Source organism: Carcharhinus amblyrhynchos, chromosome 13 (genome assembly GCF_965287045.1).
Source record: "Carcharhinus amblyrhynchos chromosome 13, sCarAmb.v2.hapA, whole genome shotgun sequence".
Taxonomy (NCBI): domain Eukaryota; kingdom Metazoa; phylum Chordata; class Chondrichthyes; order Carcharhiniformes; family Carcharhinidae; genus Carcharhinus; species Carcharhinus amblyrhynchos.
In genome coordinates this window covers 73,700,698-73,721,374 of record NC_137336.1, presented here as the reverse complement: position 1 = coordinate 73,721,374, position 20,677 = coordinate 73,700,698, and the positions used below count along the sequence as shown (strand labels likewise).

The following is a 20,677-nucleotide window of genomic DNA, read 5'->3' as shown; positions in this document are numbered from 1 at the left end:
GGGGAACATCCCAGCGATGGGGGCGAGCAGTTTCTGGATCACGGTAAGAAGGTGATAGCTTCAAAATGAGTGAATACAGATAACTTTTAGGGAGTTAACTCATGTGACTATGTTATATTATTGTTATATTTTGTAATCAACTGACGACGCCAAGCTCGTTTGAAAGCAAAATGCCGAATTTCAGATTTCCCTGGATAAGTCAAATCCAAGGAGGGTAAAGCCAGTGAGGTCAGAACAGTGTTTAATTTGGAGAGGATGGAGACTGTGAGAATGGACAATGTGTAATTCGGGGGTGTGGAGCCAGTGAGCTCAGACACATGAAGCCATCCTTCAACAGGTTATACAGATAAATGAGTGGCCAAAGATTTGGCAGAAAATCTAGAATGGAAATGTTTGATTGTCCACCTTGGCAGGGAGATGAAAAAATGAAATAATTTGTGTGGAGAGAGTCCATCATTCTGGAGTGTGAACAAATCCGTATGTACTTCTATAGGAATCAGAAATAACATGTGGGAAAGGTATGTAATTGGGAAACTAGATGCAATAACAGAAAACACTGGATGAATTCTGCAGGTCTAATAACATCTACGGAGGGAAAAAAAAGTTAACTGGCGGGATTTTGAACCTCTGCGGTGTGTTTGGCAGCCTGTTATTGGTGGATGGCAGGATCTTTCAGTCACCCTGATGGTAACTGGTTTCCTGTTGTGTGTACCCCCAACAGTGGTGACTTGCTGTTAGTGGATTCAGATGAGCTTGCTAATGAGAAAGGCCTTAAAGTCCTTCCCGTTTTTTTGAGTCTATATGACATAATAAATTGGCAAGAATTAAGAATTGGTTTGCAGGCAGTAAAGAGAGAGTTGGAATAAATCAGTCTATTTTGAATTGACAGGCAGTGACTAGTAGGTCTCACACATATTAGTGCCTGGGCTCCTGCTGTTCACAATATAATCAATGATTGCAATAATTTGAATGGATGAACCAAAAATAATATTTAATAGTCCACTGATGACACAATATTTAGTGGGGATGAGTTATGAGGAGTAGATAGAGAAGTTTCAAGGTGATTCAGACAAGTCAGAAGGGAAATTCATGGCAGATGCATTGTGTAATGTGGGAAAATGTGATGTTAACCACTTTGGACAATGAAACAGAATGGCATAGTATTATTTAAATGGTAATAGATGGGTAATGTTCATATACAAAGGGATTGGGTGTCCTAGTATACAGTCAGTGAAAGCAAGCATGCAGTTACAGCAAGCAGGTAGCTTGCTGTATGTTTGCTGTCATTGCGAGAGGACTTGAATACAGGAATAAGAATATCTTACTGCAATTGTACGAGGCCTTAGTGAGACCAGAGCTGAAATATTTTGGTCTCCTTATCTAAGAGAGGATATACTTGCCATAGAGGGAGTGCAGCAAAGGTTCACCACTGATTCCTGGCATGGCAGGATTATCACAGCAAGAAGTCTGACAACACCAGGTTGTCATTGGCAGGATTATCACATCAGAAGTGATTGGGTTGACTGGAGTTTTGAAGAATGAGAGGAGATCCAATGGAAATGTATAAAATTCTTATAGGGCTGGACAGATTGAATCATTTACTGAATCTATTTAAGAAGGGAATATAGAGATGTTCAGATTGTAAAGTGCTGGAATATGTTGAGGTAGAGGAGCAGCCATGATCAGATTGAATGATGGAGCAGACACAGTGGACTAAATATCCATGGAGGACTGAATATCCTGCTGTTGCTCCTCTTTTCTTTGTTTCTATGATGTACTGAAACCCCATAAATGCTGGCAATATCCTGATACTTTGGAACACTCTACACACCTGGCACTAACATGATATTCTATGGAACTCTCTATACACCTAGCAGGATCCTGATTCACCATGAAATCCTGCGCATACCTCGCAAAATCCTGACACACTAGGAAACCCTGTTTACACCTGCCAGGTATGTATGAAATCTCATACATACCTGGCAGGATCCTCATACTCTCTCACCAATGTTTGCAGCCCAGGACTACATAAGACTTGCATTCTAATCAGCATTCTGTCAACTATGTGTGCCTTTATATGCCCTGCTTGTGATCAGAACTCCCCACTCACCTGACAAAGCTAGTGGTGTTTGCTACCAACTAAACCTGTTGGACTTTAACCTGGTGTTGTAATCTTCTTACTGAGATTAGATTACACAGAATATTGCATTTCTTTGTAGCTAAGGACTCATATTTTTCCCTGCTCTTGTTCTTTTTTGGTGAGAACTCCCATTCTATTTATATGTTTCTGATAATTTAATCTCAAGTTCTCTTTTCTCCCACTTCCTTTAATTTTACCTAAGGGTGGTTCAATGGTTTTTTGGATATGTTGAGATGTAATTTTCCCAAGAATTATGATGTGGTTACATCATAATCTGCGGAAACTAAAGAAACACCACAAATTGTTGTGTTTCCAATGTTTCTGTTAATCTTGCTGAATTTGCAGCAGTAAGCCCATCCATTATCCAGTTAATTCTTTTCAGTTTGGAGAAGGTTAGACAGATAGGAAGGGCAACGCCCATTGAGAGAAAGGAACATGGGAATGAGAGCTTTAAAATCCAGGCTTTCCTGCACTGGGACCCAACTTAGATTGTGAGCACAGGGTGAAGTATTAGCAGGCAGCTGGAGTGACTATGACCCTGTTATAAAATAGGCTTGAGCATGGGGAAGTAGTTTTCTCTCTGTTTCACAACACTTTTTTTAAAATTCTGTTTTTAAATGGTTAACACTTGTCTTTCAAGACTCATACAACGTTCACACACCAGAAACCAGCTGGGAGGTGTTGGATTAAAAGTCCAAACTTCATGGAACTTGAGTAATTGTACAGTTTCAGTTAGAAACATAATGATTTATTAATTGAATTGGCTATGAGTCAGTATTTAGTAACACATTGTTTGAACAAGATTAGTTGCGCAGTTGAAGGAGTTGCTAAACCAGTGTGATTATGTACTTTTTGAACAGCAGTGTCCAGTCAAAGGGTGGAGTTAGAGTCAGACGTTTCAGACAACAGGAGGTTGTTCAATCCATCAGGAAGGGACACATATTACGAAGATCAGCTCCAGTTGTGAATGAAAGCAAAGCAGGAACAACCTCAGGACTACTGACAATGAGTTCACAAAAACAGACCTGGGAGACTCCAGAGGGAAATGCACAATGTGTGCAACAAGGTAAGATTAATAGAGTTTCTGAAACTATCTTCTATGACCAGGATTTTACATTGCTCAGGTCATTGCACATGAAAGCACAGGAGAAGATGTTGGAAGCATGTTCCAACATCATCGCACACCCACGTAATAGTTTGGTTGGCAATTGCAAGTGAGAGTTGGAAAAATGCCCGCGGACAATGAAGCAGGCAATTTAGCCCATTAAGCAGCCAATTGAGTGGAATTTTACGTGTCTCATCTGCTTTTATGGCTGGTGGGTTGGTCAATTGGCCGGGCAGCCTTTACTTTTTAGCTGTAACCTGGATCCAGGGTGGGATAAACTGTCAAAGCTGAAATGAAATTTAAATGGAATCTGGGGATTGAGGTCTGTGTGTTTGTGCTAGCTGAACATTCATGGAATAGTTTTAACATCAACATTTGTTTTGTTTGCGGGTCAGCAGCTTCCTTAGACAGCACTGCACTAGCTGTCCCTTGAGGGAACACATCAGAAATGCCACACTACACCCTCCCTTTTCTTGGTACCCACCCTCTTCGTGCCGCCCTCGGCAGTTCTCAGCCTTTCACAGAGTGAGTTTCACACTGGATGTCTGTTAATTGGCTATCCAAAATGAAATTGGTTTCTGTGGCTGATTGCGGGCAGGAACACAGATCACGTCTGCTTCTCAGCCTGTCAAATTTGAGTGCCCAACAGGAAAATATTCAGGCCTACATCTTTCTATCATCTTACTTGTTAAAGACATGTTCTCCCCAGTGAGATTATGTTGAACAGGCTGCTGTAACCATTCCTTTTCCAAGTGGTTATATCCAGTAATTGTCCATGCTCTTACAGTGATGAAGGATGATCTGTTTAACAGTAAAGTCCCAGAATGAGCCCACTCCAGTTCTCCACAGTACAACAGAGTGAGACGGATCAGAACATTGTCACATCCTAGCCAGTTCAAGCAGAATTGGGCCTTAGTCTTACCTTCATTTATATTGATCTGATCATTTCTGCACCATGTACTCTATACCTTGGGGAAACTTTTAATTTGGGAATTACTGTACAGCTTTGCTGAGGACATCATTGTTTGTGATGTAGTCCTGAATATCAAAGACAGAGTTGTTTCGCCATCACCCACACAAGTCCCAGGCCAATTTTCTCAGTAACGCTAATATCTTAAATGTTTTTCCCCTCCATCTTTGCATCAGGTGACTCTCATCCTAGGTGATTTTAAATGCTGTATTAAATCATCCAAATTCTCTTCTGAGTTCACTTTTCTCCTTCCCCCATTTAACTCACCTATTCTGATCCACCGAGCTCCCATTGACTTGGCTACCCCTATTATTCTTACTATTCCCTTTATGTTGAACATAGGTAAATTCAGACCTGATCACCTGATTTATTATACTTTAAACTATTTCCCCTTTCCTTGAAAATAGCAGACTCTCTCATTCACAGACAGTTGCTTTTCAAATTCCCAGCTGTCCAGCCTTTAATCCTCCATTTATCCTAATATTTCTGCAGCTACTGATTTGCTCAGTCACACCCTCTGCTCCACCTTTGATGCCTCTATGTCTTTTAAAAACCATGATTGTTTCTCACCCTGCTCATTAACTGTGATTATCCTGATCTTCATTTCCTTAAACTGAGGGACTCTGATTTGAAAGTGAGGCTGATAACTGGCTGTACCAGATATCGCCGTCTGATTGAACCACACAAAATACTGTCAGGTTCTGGCCTATTTTGAAGCCCATAAATCAAAGATCAAACTGGAATTCAAAGATAACCTAGGGTTCTGCTACCCACCACAATTCACTATCCTTGCAGTCTCCACACTCGCCTCAGGGATAATTGTGGCGTGCTGATGGAACTTTGTTGTGTCAAAGAACAAGATTGTGTGTTCAGCTTCCTTTCTCCTTGCACAACTGGTAAAACTTCACTGAATATTCTCTGCTGCCATGGAGCAGAGGGTGTGATTCAGCAGATCATCAGCTGCAGAAATGTTATGATAAATGAAGGGTTAAAAGCTTCACAACTGACAATTTGAAAATGCAGTCTACTGACCTCATATTTTTCTAGATTCTATTCCATTGTAAATCACTCTATCTCTGAGCTCACGGTCCACAAAAACAACCTCCTGCTCATTTGGTCCCATTTCCACCAAACTGTCGATCCTCCAGCTTCTTTTCCTAGTCCTTGTTACAAGTCCTTTGTGTCTGGTAATGTCCCTGTTATGTTTCAAATATTCCATCATCTTTCCTTTCTTTCAGAAAACACACCATTGGTTGAGTGTGGATGGCGTCTGGGTCAGTGATGTGTGTGTGGGTGGGGCTGGACTAATGGGGTACAGCCACTGTGATGGACCTGTGAGGTGCATGGTGGATCACTGATGTTTGGGTGTGGCTACTGGATCAGTGGGTGCAGGACTGGATCAGATTTGTAAAAGTGGTGTGCAGGGATGTTGATGGCTTCTGGGCCTGGGGTTGGTTACATAGTTAGAAAGTGAGGGTTCATGGACATATTTAAAAATCTAAGTTGAGGTTTTTAAAATGTAGGTATTGTCAGACTGTGAATCAGAATGGGCCAGTGAGCTTAGGTGATGATGAATGGAGAATCGGCGTGAGTTAGGATATAGGAATCAGAGTTCAGAGCAATGAAGAAATAAAGTTGGGTGTGATCAGCTTACATACAGTCATAGAGATTTACAGCATGGAAATAGGCCCTTCGGTCCAACTTGTCTGTGCCGCCCTTTATTTAAACCCCTAAATTAATCCCAATTGTCCACATTTGGCCCATATCCCTCTATACCCATTGTACCCATGTAACTATCTAAATGCTTTTTAAAAGATAAAATTGTACCCACCTCTGCTACTACATCTGGCAGCTTATTTCAGACACTCATCACCCTCTGTGTGAAAAAATTGCTCCTCTGGACACTTTTGTATCTCTACCCTCTCACTTTAAACCTATGCCCTCTAGTTTGGGAAAAGATATTGACTATCAGGCTGATCTGTGCCCCTCATTATTTTATAGACCTCTAAGATCACCCCTCAGCCTCCTACATTCCAGAGAAAAAAGTCCAGCTTATTCAGCCTCTCCTTATAACTCAATCCATCAAGTCCCAGTAGCATTCTAGTAAAACTTTTCTGCACTCTTTCTAGTTTTATAATATCCTTTCTATAATAGGATGACCAGAACTGCGCACAGTATTCCAACTGTGGTCTTACCAATGTCTCGTACAACTTAAACAAGATGTCCCAACTTCTGGGACATCTTGTTTAACTATTCAGTGTTCTGGTCAATGAAACCAAGCATGCCGAATGCCGCCTTCATGACCCTGTCCACATGTGACTCCAAATTCAAGGAGCTATGAACATGTACCCCTGGATCTCTTTGTTCTGTAACTTTCCCCAACACCCTACCATTAATTGGGTAAGTCCTGCCCTGGTTCAATCACCTCACATTTGTCTAAATTACACTCCACCTGCCATTCAACAGCCCACTGGCCCAATTGATAACGTTCTTCACTGTCCATTATGCGACCAATCTTAATGTTACCTGCAAACTTACTAAGCATGCCTCCTATATTGTCATCCAAATTAATATAAATGACAAATAACAGTGGACCCAGCACTGATCCCTGAGGTACACCGCTGGTCACAGGCCTCCAGTTTGAAAAACAACTCTCTATAACCATCCTCTGGCTTCCGTCAAGAAGCCAATTTTGTATCCATTTAGAAACCTCACCCTGGATTCTGTGAGATTTAACCTTATGCAACAACCTACCATGCAGTACCTTGTCAAAGGCCTTGCTAAAGTCCATGTAGATAACATCAACTGTACTGTCTTCATCCACCTTCTTGGTTATCCTTTCTAAAAACTCCATCAAATTTGTGAGACATGATTTTCCACTCACAAAGCCATGCTGACTGTCCCTAATCAGTCCTTGCATCTCTAAATGCCTTTAGATCCTGTTTATCAAAATACCTTCCAACAGTTTACCCACCACAGATGTAAGGCTCACTGGCCTGTAGTTCCCAAGATTTTCCCTGCAGACCTTTATTTGTGGCACAATATTTGCCACTCTCCAAACTTCAGGCACCTCGCCCTTGACTATTGATGATTCAAATATTTTGGCTAGGGGACCTGCAATTTCTTCCCTAGCCTCCCACAATACCCTTGGGTACACTTCATCAGGTCCCGGCAATTTATCTAACTTGATGCGCTTTAAGTTCCTCCTTCTCTGTAATATGTACGCTCCTCAAGACATCACTATTTATTTCCTCAGGTTCTCTAACATTCATGCTTTTCTAACAATAAATACTGATGAGAAATATTCATTTAGGATCTCATCCACCTCTTGTGGATCTGCACATAGATGACTTTGATCCTTAAAAGGCCCTACTCTCTCCCTTGTTACACTTTTGCCCTTTATGCATTTGTAGAGGCTCTTTGGATTTTCCTTTGTCTTGTCTGCCAAAACAATCTCGTGTTCCTTTTTGCCCTCCTGATTTCTCTCTTAACTCGACTCCTACACTCCCTGTGCCCTTCAAGGGATTCACTGGATCCCAGCTGCTTATGCATATCATTTGCCTCTTTATTCTTCTTGACATCTGGAACATGACGCCCTTCAGAAGCATGGCAATGTATTGATGAGAAGTAGAAAAGGGCCAACAACACATAATCAAAGCAGTCCAGAGATGATGATGATGTAAGAATCTATGCTAGTGATTTTTTTTTTGGCTGTGTTTTAATAGACAGAGATGGAACCAGGAACCACTGACGCATTTCTACGCTCAGTACCAGTCCATTTCAGAAAGGTTTTTTTATTCTTATTTTCCCAACCTTTAAATTTGAACGACTCCAATCCTCTACAAATATTTTGTACAGTAAACTCAATGTAAGATAAAATAAAAAGGGTTGGTGTATTTTTACAAACACTTGTGTGAAAGGATTTCACAATGACCACCCCTTTTCTATCATCAAGGAAGAAATAGCGAGACATCTGGATATAAATTGTCCCATTGGTAAGATGTAGCATGGGTTCATGAAGGGAAGCTCATGTTTGACTAATTTGGTGGACTTCTTTGAGAACATTACACGTGCGGTGGACAATTGGGAACCTGTGGATTGGTGTATCTGGATTTTCAGAAGGCATTTAACAAGGTGCCACACCAAAGGCTGCTACATAAGATAAAGGTGCACAGTTTTACAGGTGATGTATTAGCACGGATAAAGGATTGGTTAACAAACAGAAAGCAAAGAGTGGGGGTAAATGGATGTTTCTCTGGTTGGCGATCAGTGACGAGTGGTGTGCCTCAGGGATCAGTGTTGGGACTGCAATTGTTTACAGTTTGCAATAATGATTTGGAGTTGGGGACCAAGTGTTGTGTCTCAAAATTCGCAGATGACACTAAGATGGGTGGCAGAGCAAAGTATGCAGAGGATTCTGAAAGTCTGTAAAGAGATATAGATAAAGGGATATAGATAATCTAAGTGAGTGGGCGAGGGTCTGGCAGATGGAGTACAATGTTGGTAAATGTGAGGTCATCTATTTTGGTAAGAATAACAGCAAAATGGACTTTTATTTAAATGGTAAAACAAATTGCAGCATGCTGTTGTGCAGAGGGACCTGTGTATCCTTGTGCAGGAATCTCAAGGAGTTGGTTTGCAGGTGCAGCAGGTAATTAAGAAGGCAAATGGAATTTTGTCCTTTATTGCTAGAGGAATGGAGTTTAAAAGCAGTGAGTTTATGATGCAGCTGTATAAGGTGCTGGTGAGGCCAACCTGGAGTACTGTGTACAGTTTAGGTGTCCTTACTTGACAAAGGATATACCGGCACTGGAAGGGGTGCAAAGGAGTTACACTAGGTTTATTCTGCAGTTGAGAGGGTTGGCTTATGAGGAGAGACTGAGTAGACTGGTGCTATACTCATTGGAATGCTGAAGAATAAGGGGAGATCTTATAGAAACACAAAATTATGAAGGGAATGGATAAGATGGAAGCGGGGAAATTGTTTCCTCTGGCGGGTGAAACTGGAACTAGGGGGCATAGCCTGAAAATAAGATTTAAGACTGAGTTGAGGAGGAACTTATTCACACAAAGGATTGTGAATCTCTGAAATTTCCTGCTCATTGAATGTTTTTAAGGCGAGGATGGACACATTTTTGAACAGTAAAGGAATGAAGGGCTATGGTGAGCGGGTGGGTAGGTGGCGCTGAGTCCACAAAAAGATCAGCCATGGTCTTATTGAATGGCAGAGCAAGCTCGAGGGGCCAGATGGCCTACTCCTGCTCCTAGTTCTGATGTTCCTGTGTGCACTCAAGTGTGGGGAAGAAGGGGGATTAAGGAGAAAGGAAAGGGTTCAGGGTATTATCGCAACAAGGGTTTTGCATGGGTACAGAGTCCAGAATCAGCAGTCTGATAGAAAATTTATTTTGAGGGAAGGTTGACTGATTGTATCTATCTTTTCATAGCGGCACTTAATGCGAGAAGGCGACACAGTAGCACAGTGGTTAGCATTGCTGCTTCAGTGTTCCAGAGACCTGGGTTCGATTCCTGGCTTGGGTCACTGTCTGTGGAGTGTGCACATTCTCCTCATGTCTGCGTGGGCTTCCTCCGGGTGCTCCGGTTTCCTCCCACAGTCCAAAGATGTGCGGGTTGGGTTGATTGACCATGCTAAAATTGCCCCTTAGTGTACTAAGATGCTTAGGTTAGAGGGATTAGTGGGTAAAATATGTAGGGATATGGGGATAGGGCCTGGATGGTGGTCGGTGCATACTTGATGGGCCGAAGGGCCTCTTTCTGCATTGTAGGGTTCTATGGTTCTAAGGCCCATAGAGTGAAATAATTTGGAGGTATGAGTGCCAAGATTCCAGCAGTTGGTAGTTTTGATGAGGGCCAGAGAGTCCTTTCTGCTGCCATTTGCTAGATATTAGACAGCACAGCAGAGTTGGACTTACAATGAAGTACATTGGTTGAGGCCCTGTGCCTAAGCACAATGTATGCACCGTGCTGGCTGGTGTCTGAAATGAAATCCATATTACTTTGTGGCAACATTCAGGATAGAGGCAATACAGAAAGAAATGGCCTGTATGATTGGGGCCTTTTCCTGTCAGCGGGTGACTCTGTAAAGTCTGTGAGTATTGTCAGCTTTTTACGGTGTGCTCTGACTTCAGACCACATCACCCGGATAAAAAGTTTTTTCCTCTTTTTGGGAGCTTATTGAGTAAATTGCCTGCAGCATTTTAAATTCAACAATGAATGTGTTTGTAAAAGCTGCTCAGAAAAAATGATTCCTGGGCATGTTGATACTTGAGCTGATTAAGTGAGATACACATTTTCCATGTTAGTGAAACGTTGAGGTTCAGAGTTGGATTTCCTGGAAATAACTCTCTCTCCCTCTCTCTGACAGTTCCCCCATTCCTCTTTTTCGCTTTCAATTTCTCTGTGATTCTCATTATCCAATGTCTCCATTATCCAACCACCTTTTTAATTCAGTTAATTTTAATCAATTGGTTTATTAGTGACTTCAGGTTCAATCAGAGTTAAAGCTCCTTCTGCAGATTAATTTTGGTGGGCGTTACTGGAAAGTCTTCCCCAGCAGTCAGGCAGCAAATTTGTTTTAATCTGGTCTGGAATTAGTTGGTGTTCAATTCAATGTGAGTGAGAAATAATTTTGATTAGTTTCATAAGCTCCAGAAGGAAAGCATGTTTTGGCTGGCCCAATGCATGTAAAAGCACCTCAAAAGTTCAATGTTGTAGTGAGCATTGAGTTAACCCAAACTGATCTGTTTTTTTTTTGTCAAAAGCAGTTTTGACAAATTGTGCCTGCTGTTCATAGAAGTCATACAGTGCAGAAGCAGGCCGATCAAGCCTGCACCAACAACAATCCCACCCCAGGCCATATGCCCACAACCCCACATATTTACCCCACTAATTCCTCTAACTTGCACATCCCAGGATACCCGGGGCAATTTGGTATGGCCAATCAAACCAAGTTGCACATCTTTGGACTGTGGGAGGAAACCGGAGCACCTGGAAGAAGCCCATGCAAACATGGGGAAAGTGTGCAAACTTCACACACACAGTGACCCAAGCCAGGAATCGAACCTGTGTCCCTGGGCCTGTGAGGCAGCAGTGCTAATCACTGTGCCACTGTATTGTTGACAATATGTAGCACCGCATTGCACACGATACTTAAATGATTTTAAACGCAGTCATGAAGACTCGCAGAAACAAACATTTCAGCTTCCAAATGAAAAAATAGGGGATTCAGTATATAAAGTCAGCTCACACTGGGAACTACTCAGGAATAAATACAGACCTCACTAATGAATGTTCAGTATTCTCTACTGTGAATTATACAGTGCCCAGCTTGAACTGAGAATACAATATATTGCAAATCCATCTATAGTACCAATCAGAGCTTCGTGAACACCAAAGTTTCATGCCCTCGTCAACAGATCTGCGTATTGTATCCCAATGAAATAGTGCAAACCACAATATATGTTTAGCACATTAGAATGCAAATGATTGTCAGGAAATGTGCCCCTTTCAGTGCATCTTATCACTGCTGTTTATCACAGTGCATGGCCATCATTTCCCCTGAAATGGAAGTATCCGATCAACCAAAGTATTTTTACCAGTCGTGAGTTTACAAATGGCGCAGTTAGCTATGTTTTAACATACGAATTGCAGCTGTAAAATGGTATTATTGCACTAAAATAGTTGCATGGATTCCAGTTAATATCTGCAACAGGTTAGCAGAAAACTAGCCACTATTCCAGTTCTCATTCGGTCAGTGTAGTGGATGGATCTATTCAAACCATCTATTCTATCCATCTGTATCTCCCCTTCTTTTTCTCTCTCTCTCTCTCTATTGTTCCGACTCTCTGCTTCCTTTTTCATTACTTAAACATTTAATTTAGAAATGTGACACGTTGGAGTGTAATGTGCTGTTATTTTAAGTGATGCAGGATGGGTTGAGAATTGAATCCTAGTTTCCCCTTACTACTTCCAGCTCTGTGTGTCCACAGGCTCAATCAGTGGCACAGTGGTTAGCACGGCTGGCTCACAGCGTCAGGGACCCAAGTTCAGTTCCGACTTGGAGTGACTGCCTGTATGGAGTTTACAGATTCTCCCTGTGTCTGCGTGGGTTTCCTCCAGCTACTCCCGTTTGCTCCCACATTCTAAAGTGGTGCAGACTCGGTGCATTGGCTATGCTAAAATGGTACTTAGTGCCAGGGAGATGAGCAGGGTAAACGTGTGGTGTTAAGGGATAGGACCTCGGTGGGATTGTTGTCAGTGCAAGTTTGATGGCCAAATGGCCTTCTGTACAATTGGGATTCTATGATATGTAATGTGTGGAGGGAAATGTCCTGTTTGACTGAGATCTGTTGGTGTCAGTGGGCATCCATGTACTGTCTGAGCATTGTCAGGCTTGAGATGTTAATGCCGCAGTAATGCACTTCTCTCTGATGTTCTGATTAATCAGTACCCCTCAGATAATACTGAAAAGGTTTTACCTGAATATCTTCTCATGACTATTTGTAGGAAACTATTCTGTGCCTTTTTCTTGCTAAATAAGCATTTTTCTTGCTATATAAGCAGTTGGGGGGACTAGTTGGGTAAATGCATGGGGTAACAAGGATGAGGCCTGGGTGGGATTGTAGTTGGTGCAGACTCAATGAGCCAAATGGCCTCCTTCTGCACTGTTGGAAATCTGTAATGGTGGTGAGAGTGTGGTGGAGCAGGATGGATTTTGGATGTATGGGGAATCTGAGAGGTCAGGGATCTATTCAATTCAGGCTATAACTATCTCTGTCTCTATCTCTCACCTCCTAATCTTTTTAAATTACCTTTAAGTGTATAAATGCCAAAAATAAAATGAAATATGTTTATTTTAAAGAGGAAAATGAGGGAAAGAGTGAACCCAATTTTCAAATTGGATCCTTGCAGCTCTGCCCGTGAGCTCTGGTGTGAGCTGCAGTGGGATCTGGCCTGTGTGATTCCCATGGTACTGCACTGGTCACTGCCTGCTACTTGGAATAAGACCCATTTATGCCAATTCTTTCCTTCCTGTCTGTTAACTAGCTTTCTATTCATCTCGAGATACCATCCACAATCCTATGCACTTTAACTTAGTAGTCTACTGTGTGAGACCAGAGTCTTCTGAAAGTCTAAATAAACCACATCCACTGGTTGTCTTTGGTCAACTTTACTAGTTACATCCTCAAAGGATTCCAATAGATGCATCAAGCATGATGTTCCTTCTGTAAATCCATATTGTCTGATTATACCACTGCTTTCCAAATATTGAGCTATGAAATCCTTGATAATGGACTCCAGCAACTTCCCCAGTGCTGATGTTAGGCTCACTGGTCTATAGTTATCTGTTTTCTCTCTATCTCTCTTTTTGAATTGTGGGCTTACATTAGTTACCCTCCAATCTCGAGGAACCAGTCCAAAGAATTTTGAAAAATGACCACCAATGGATTCACTATTTCCAGAGCCACATCCTTAAGTACTCTAGGGTGAAGATTATTGGAGATTTATTCACCTTCACTCCCATCAATTTTCCCAAAACCATTTCTCTGCTCATACTGATTTCCTTCAACTCCTCGCTAAAACTTAATTCTCTCAGAACTTCTGACACATTATCCATGTCTTACTTTGCTTCTGAGTTCACAAAGAACAAATTTATTTCCTCAGTCATTTCTTTGTTGCCCATTTGAATGCTCCTGTTTCTTCTTGTAAGAGGCTTACATTCGTTTTTGTCAATATTTTTTCTCTTTTTACTTACCAATAGAAACTTTTACAGTCAGATTTTATGTTCCTTGCTAGCTTATTGTTATACTCTTATTTTCCCCTTCTTAACCATCCCTTTGGTCCTCCTTTTGCTGAATTTTTAACTGCTTCCAATCTTCAGTTCTATTCCTCTGTTCTTGCCAATTTGTATGCTTCTTTGAATCTAATAAGTCTTATAAGCCATAGTCTGGCCACAGTTTCTGCAGGGTCTGTTCATTCCTTTGAATAGATGAGGACAGCATTGGTACAATGAATTTCTTTTATTGAACAGAACTTAAAGAAAATTAAATCATTACAGAAGGAGAGAGAAAGCAAACTTTGAGATTGGCTGCAATACCAGTCCCTGTATTTTACTGGGCAGGATCTCAAATGGAACTCTGAACACACACACTGAAACCAAAACATACCTTAATTCTTATCTCATTATTGGAAATGTTTGACTCAAGCTGTCTCTGTCTGGCAAACACAGGTTTTGCATGAGGTGTACTTTCAGCAATATAGTCAATTTTCAGTAAACCCAGCATGCCTTCTGAGTTTTAAAATATAGTCAATTCATCTTTAAATGTTAGCTGTGTTAATTAACCCCTACGATCTAGCATTTAAATGTAATTGCATTGGGAGAAATATCTTAAAATGAAGTCTGTACATAGACTGAAACAAACAGAGCTAAGCATACATAGGATCCCTCCGTTCCCTTCCCACTCTTGCACGAAAATGTAATAAGCAACTTTTGGAGTTCACCTCCTTATTCTTCAATTGAATGCCATTGCCTGTCCACTGTCCTTCCTCTCAGTAAAGTTTCTGAGACCATCATGAGCCAATTCATGTCTCATACCATCATAGTTACCTTTATTGGGATTCAGGACCCTGGTCTCAGAAGCAACTTTTTCACTATTCACTTTGACAAATATTTCTATCGTATTATGGTCGCTCATTCCCCAGGGGTTCTCTGACAACTAGATTGCCAACTAATCCTTTCTCATTGCACGATACTAGTCCATGATGGCTTGTTCCCCTGTTGGTTCCTCAGCGGTTTGGTCCAGAAAACTCTAGAAATTCTTCCTGTATTGTCTTGTGACTAATTTGACTCTTCAAATCTGTCTGCAGATTAAAGTCACCGATAATCACAGATGTTCCTGTAACACCATGCATCTCTGACTTCCTGTCAGATGCTATTCCCAACATCACCGTTACAGTTTGGTAGTCTATACACCTTATCCATAACTTGGTGTTTCTTAACTTTCCCATACAGATACCGTATTGTCTGTGCTAATATCCTTCCTCAACAACGTGTCAATATCTTCTTTAACCAACAATGTAACTCCACTATCTTTTTAATTCTATCTCTTTTCTAAACACTGAACAGCCCTTAATGTTTAGTTCCCATCCTTAATCATGTCTCTGTACTGAGAACTATGTCATTCCCCTTTACATCTATCTATGCAACTAATTCATCCATTTTGTTTCAAATGTTCCGAGCATTCAAGTACAAAACTTTAAGGTCAGCCCTTTCCCCTTCCTACTTTTTTTTTTATTGTGTCCTTTTCTGAGCCTGGCCTTTGATTTCTCTGCCTGTCACTTATCTTATTCTCGTTGCTGTCTTTTCCTTTTGTTCTTGATTCCCCTGTTCTGAATGCTTAGATAGGTTCCCACCCCTCTGCCATATTAATTTAAACCCTCCCCAACCATTCCAGCAAGTATCCCCCTCCACTACACCCCACCACCCTGCCTCTTCCCAGGAACACCACTGCTGGCCCTGCCCAGATATAACCCATCCAGTTTGTACGGGTCCCATCTCCTCTAGAACCTGTCTCAGGAATCTCAACCTTCCCCGTCAAACCACCTTTTTAGCCACATAATTCCTCCTATATATCCTGTTGTTCTACTCTGTCTAGCACATGGCACAGGTTGCAATCCCAAAATAACTACCTGTGAGATCCTATGGATGATTTGGGGGTGGATGGGGGGGTGTAGGATTCCAGATTCCTGGTGCTGGTTCTAGAGATCCTACTTTTCAACTTGCTTCCGCGCTCGCTCTATTCTGCTTTTAAGACCTCATTTTGTTTTTAATATTGTTTGTACCAAAGTGTACCACAACCACTGGCTGTTCACCCTCCCCCTTCAGAATGTCCCGCAACCTTAAGTCATTCTTGACCCTAGCACCACAGAGGCAACATAACATCCTGAAGTCTTGTTTGTGGCTACAGAAACACCTATCTATCCCCCTTACAATGAGTCAACTATAACTAGTGAATTCTGTCATTTCTGACTCCTCCTTCTCTGCAGCAGAACCAACTGTGCAACAAATTTGACCATTGTTGCTTTCCCCTGAGGGGCCATTTCCCTCAACAGTATTCAAAATAGTATATCTGTTTTTCAGTTGAATGGCCACAGGGGATACCTGCACTGCTTGCCTCGGCCTCTTGCATTCTCTCTCTGATCACCTGGGCAATGTATACATCCTAGACAACGACATTATATAAATTTAATCCTGAAAGCCTATGCTAATTGTGAATTCTATTGGCTCGCAAAATGTTTATTTTCTGCTAAATAAACCCCATAATGAAATCAAGTTATGAAATTAAACAAATACACGTTGTATTACGTAGTTATAAGGCTTTGGAGGGAGGCGGGGAGGTGGTGGCAGCGGGGTCAAGAAATGAAGGTGAGCACAGGGCCCACAGCAGCACAGGATTTCTGTTCATGTTGGAGATCAAACAGTATCTGCCAGACTTCTGTTGCATTGAATAATTTACAGTGCAGCTTGGGGGAGGTCATGTTACATGCCTCCCAACACTCCTCCTCAGTGTTGGACAAAGGATGTATATTTTAATGACTGGAATGAAGGTGTTTAATTGAAGTCAGGATTCTTTTTGTTCTTGGCAACACTGGTGGCGGGTTGATTAAATGAGGCCCCCATGTTGAAACCACTTTGTCAGAACAGATCATGCTTTGGCTTTAATCACCATTATTGGAGGATTAAGACTTGCACAATGTATTTGTTCGTAACTGACTGGGAAAGGCTGCTCCTGTGCTGAGGCATTGTGTTGGCTGGAATGCTTATGCTATGCAGGGAGTGTTCATTCCTGACATTTGAGGTAATCTACTTTGTTAACTTGGAGTCGGATTTTCTGTGCCCCCTGTGGAATGTTTCACGGTGGTAGGATCTTCTATCATATGGTTGTCAACAGGGTTTCCCATTGTATGCACCCTTGCTGCCAGGAAACCCACAGCGGGTGTTTGCCTTCAGTGGGACTGCAAGATCCTGCTGACAGAATCTGCCAGAAAATGCTTGTCTTTCAAACTGCTCAGTCTGCTGGAAGCAAGCATTTGTGATGCGGTGATGCCAGCGTTGGACTGGGGTAACACGGTAAGAAGTCTCACAACATCAGGTTAAAGTCCAACAGTTTTATTTTGTAGCAGACACCACCAGTTTTCAGAGCACTGCCCTTTCATCAGGTGAGTGGGAGTTCTGATCACAAACAGGGCATGTACAGACACAAACTCAACTTATGTGAATAATGATTGGAATGCGAATCTTTACAGCTAATCAAGTCTTAAAGGTACAGACAATGTGAGTGGAGAGCACTTTAAGCACAAGTTAAAGAGATGTGTATTGTCTCCAAACAGGACAGTTAGTGAGATTTTGCAAGTCCAGGCAAGTTGTGGGGGTTACAGATAGTGTGATATGAACCCAAGATCCCGGTTGAGACCGCCCTCATCTGTGCGGAACTTGGCTATCAGTCTCTGCTCAGCGACTTTGCGCTGTCATGTGTTGTGAAGGCCGCCTTGGAGAACGCTTATCCAAAGATCAGAGGCCGAATGCCTGCAACTGCTGAAGTGTTCGCCGACAGGAAGAAAACAGTCTTGCCTGGTGATTGTTGAGCAGTGTTCATTCATTCATTGTTGCAGGGTCTGCATGGTCTCCCCAATGTACTATGCAAGCATTTGACCAGCTGCAGCCATTTTGTCAGCTTATATCGGAGGAAAGGCCTTTGATGAAACAACTGGGCTGGCCAGTGATCATATACATATGTTTTGTATACGTATAAAATGATTTTGTATGTATATTTTTCTGTGCAGCTCAACCGTGAAAAAAAAACACATAATATTTCAGTTGCATGAGGGAAAAGAGGGAAATCGGCTGGAAGGCGGGGCTAGCGTTTAAATGATATTTTACATACTATTTAAATAAATGCTATTAGCAGGTCTAGGACTGAATTCTTTGGGCTTGGTAGCATCTCCCACCCTGCCAGAATATTTCACTCCAGGGGGATTATTATAGCCCCCCACTTTTGGGGAACAAGCAGGTCGACCCCAAAGTGAAGGTGTGCCCCAAGGGGCTGGGGCAGTGGGGGGTGCGGGGTGGGGTGGGGGGAGGGGATGCTCCCTATGCATTGGCACCCAGACAGTGTCAGTCTGTGCCCCTTGCACTGCCCATGGGGTAAAGTGCCATGCTCAGGGTCACCTTGGCACTGCCCACTGCTCATAGGCAATACCTTAGGGGTGGGGCCGAGGGGGAGGTCATAGGGAGCAATCGATGGGGGTGGGGGGCATCCTGCTGCCTCTGTACATTGGGATCCGGAAGGAGGCCGGGAATTTGGGCAGGCTGGGGAGGGGTGGTCAGTCAGAGTCATAGAAGTTTACAGCATGGAAATTGGCCCTTTTCACCCAACTTTTTTTAAAACATCTAAGATAGTCCCAATTGTTTGCATTTGGCCTATATCCCTCAATACCCATCTTATCCATGTAACTGTCTAAACCTTTTTAAAAGACAAAAGTGTACCTGCCTCGACGATAACCTCTGGCACCTTGTTCCAGATACTCATCACCCTCTGTGTGGAAAAAATTGCCCCTCTGGACACTTTTGTATCTCTCTCCTCTCACGTTAAAGCTATGCCCTCGAGTTTCAGATTCCCCGACCTTTGGGAAAAGGTATTAACTTTCTAGCTGATCTATGCTCCTCATTATTTTGTAGACCTCTATAAGTTCACCCCTTAGCCTTCTGCACTCCAGAGGAAAAAGTCCCAGTCTATCAAGTCTGTCCTTATAACTCAAACCATCAAGTCTCAGTAGCTTCCTAGTAAATCTATTCTGCATTCTTTCTAGTTTAATAATATCCTTTCTATAATAGGGTGACCAGATCCATACAAAGTATTCCAAGTGTGGCCTTACCAATGTCTTGTAGAACTTTAACAAGACTTCCCAGCTCCTGTATTCAATGAAACCAAGCATGCTGATGCCTTCTTCACCACCCTGTCCACCTGACTCCACTTTCAAGGAGCTATGAACATGTACCCCTAGATCTCTTTGTTCTGTAACTGTCCTCAATTCTGGGGGGGAAGGGGGAGGGCAGAGGGCTGGGAGGGAGCGGAGGACTGCCACGGTTGGTATCTGCAGGGAGGGTGGGGTGGGGAGGGGCCTGCCTGCAGGGGTTGAGGGCTAGGGAGGGGCTGGAGATCAGGGCTGACCCGGAGGGAGGGGGGCCACAATCAGGCTGTGGGATGTTGGGGGCTGGCACTGCGGGGGTTCCAGCCTGGCCCGTTGCAGAACCAGCTGGTTTCAGCTTCTCCAGCCTGAATAAGTCCTGCCCACTGAAATCTAATAATAATCATGCTGATGGCTCTGCATTGTGCAGAGTGTGGGAGATTCTCTGAACTCCTAATGAATAAAAAACATTGTGAATTTCTCCAGTTTTCCCACAAATTTGATAGTTTGAATTTTTTTTGGGAGCATCGCCCCCATTATCTTGCTTCGGTATTAACAGCAGAGAAGAGAATAATATACCAGACATCTCCATAAAACTGAAATTAAATTAGGGTTAGGTGCCAAACAAAATCAACATAAGCAAAGCAACGGTAATTAAAGAAATAATGATGCTGAAGAGGGACAGCTCCCCAAGACCAGATGCTCTGCAGCCCAGGATTTTAAACAAAGTGGTTGAGACCTTTTTCTTATATTCATTTTAGCCATGTAGGCATGAGGCCAGCACTCATTAACCATCCTTTTTGCTCTTTAGAAGCTGCTTGTGAGCCACCTTCTTGAACTGCTGTAGTCCAAATTGATATTGGGACACCCACATTGCATTAAGACAGGGAGTTTCACATGTTTCACCCAAAGACAGTGAAGGGACAGAATTATAGTTCTAAATCAGGTTGGTGCACGACCTGGAGGGGAACTTGAATATAGTAGTATTTCCAGGCACCTGCTTCCCTTCTGTTTTTTTTGGAAGCAGCTGTTAAAGAATCTGTGGTATAATCTTGTAGTAGTATATTGCTGCATCTGCCATGGAGCAAATACAGGCTTAAGCTGGTAGGGGGGTGCCAATGAAATGGGCTACTTGAATTATGTTGAGATCCCTGCATGTTGTTGGAGCTGCACTCATCCAGACAAATCAAGAGTATTACATTACATTCCAGACTTGTGCCACGAGGATGCTGGACAAGCTTTGAGAAGTGGTGGTGGTTGGGGGGAGGGGGGAGTTACGGCAGAACTTCCAGCCTCTGGCTTGCTCTTATAGCCACAGTATTTAAATACCTGGTCCAGTTCACTTTCTGGTCAATGTAACTTCCAGAATGTTGTTGATGGTGGATTCGCCAATTGTAATGAATTGACTGTCATGGGGAGATAATTATGTTGTCTCTGGTTGGGAATGGTTATTGCATGGCAATTGTGTAGTGCAAGT

At 42.5% G+C, this 20,677-nt stretch overlaps 1 protein-coding gene across 1 annotated transcript in view; it reads left to right on the top strand.

Annotated features, from left to right (window-relative positions):
• Nucleotides 1-20,677, top strand: part of LOC145351985 (NACHT, LRR and PYD domains-containing protein 3-like) — a 57,059-nt gene continuing 36,382 nt past the window's right edge. Inside the window, exons 1-2 of the mRNA XM_080201834.1 lie at nucleotides 1-43; nucleotides 3,001-3,206. Coding sequence (XP_080057960.1) covers nucleotides 3,146-3,206 — 61 coding nt within the window. The 5' untranslated portion in view covers nucleotides 1-43; nucleotides 3,001-3,145. The remainder of the gene's footprint in view (nucleotides 44-3,000; nucleotides 3,207-20,677) is intronic.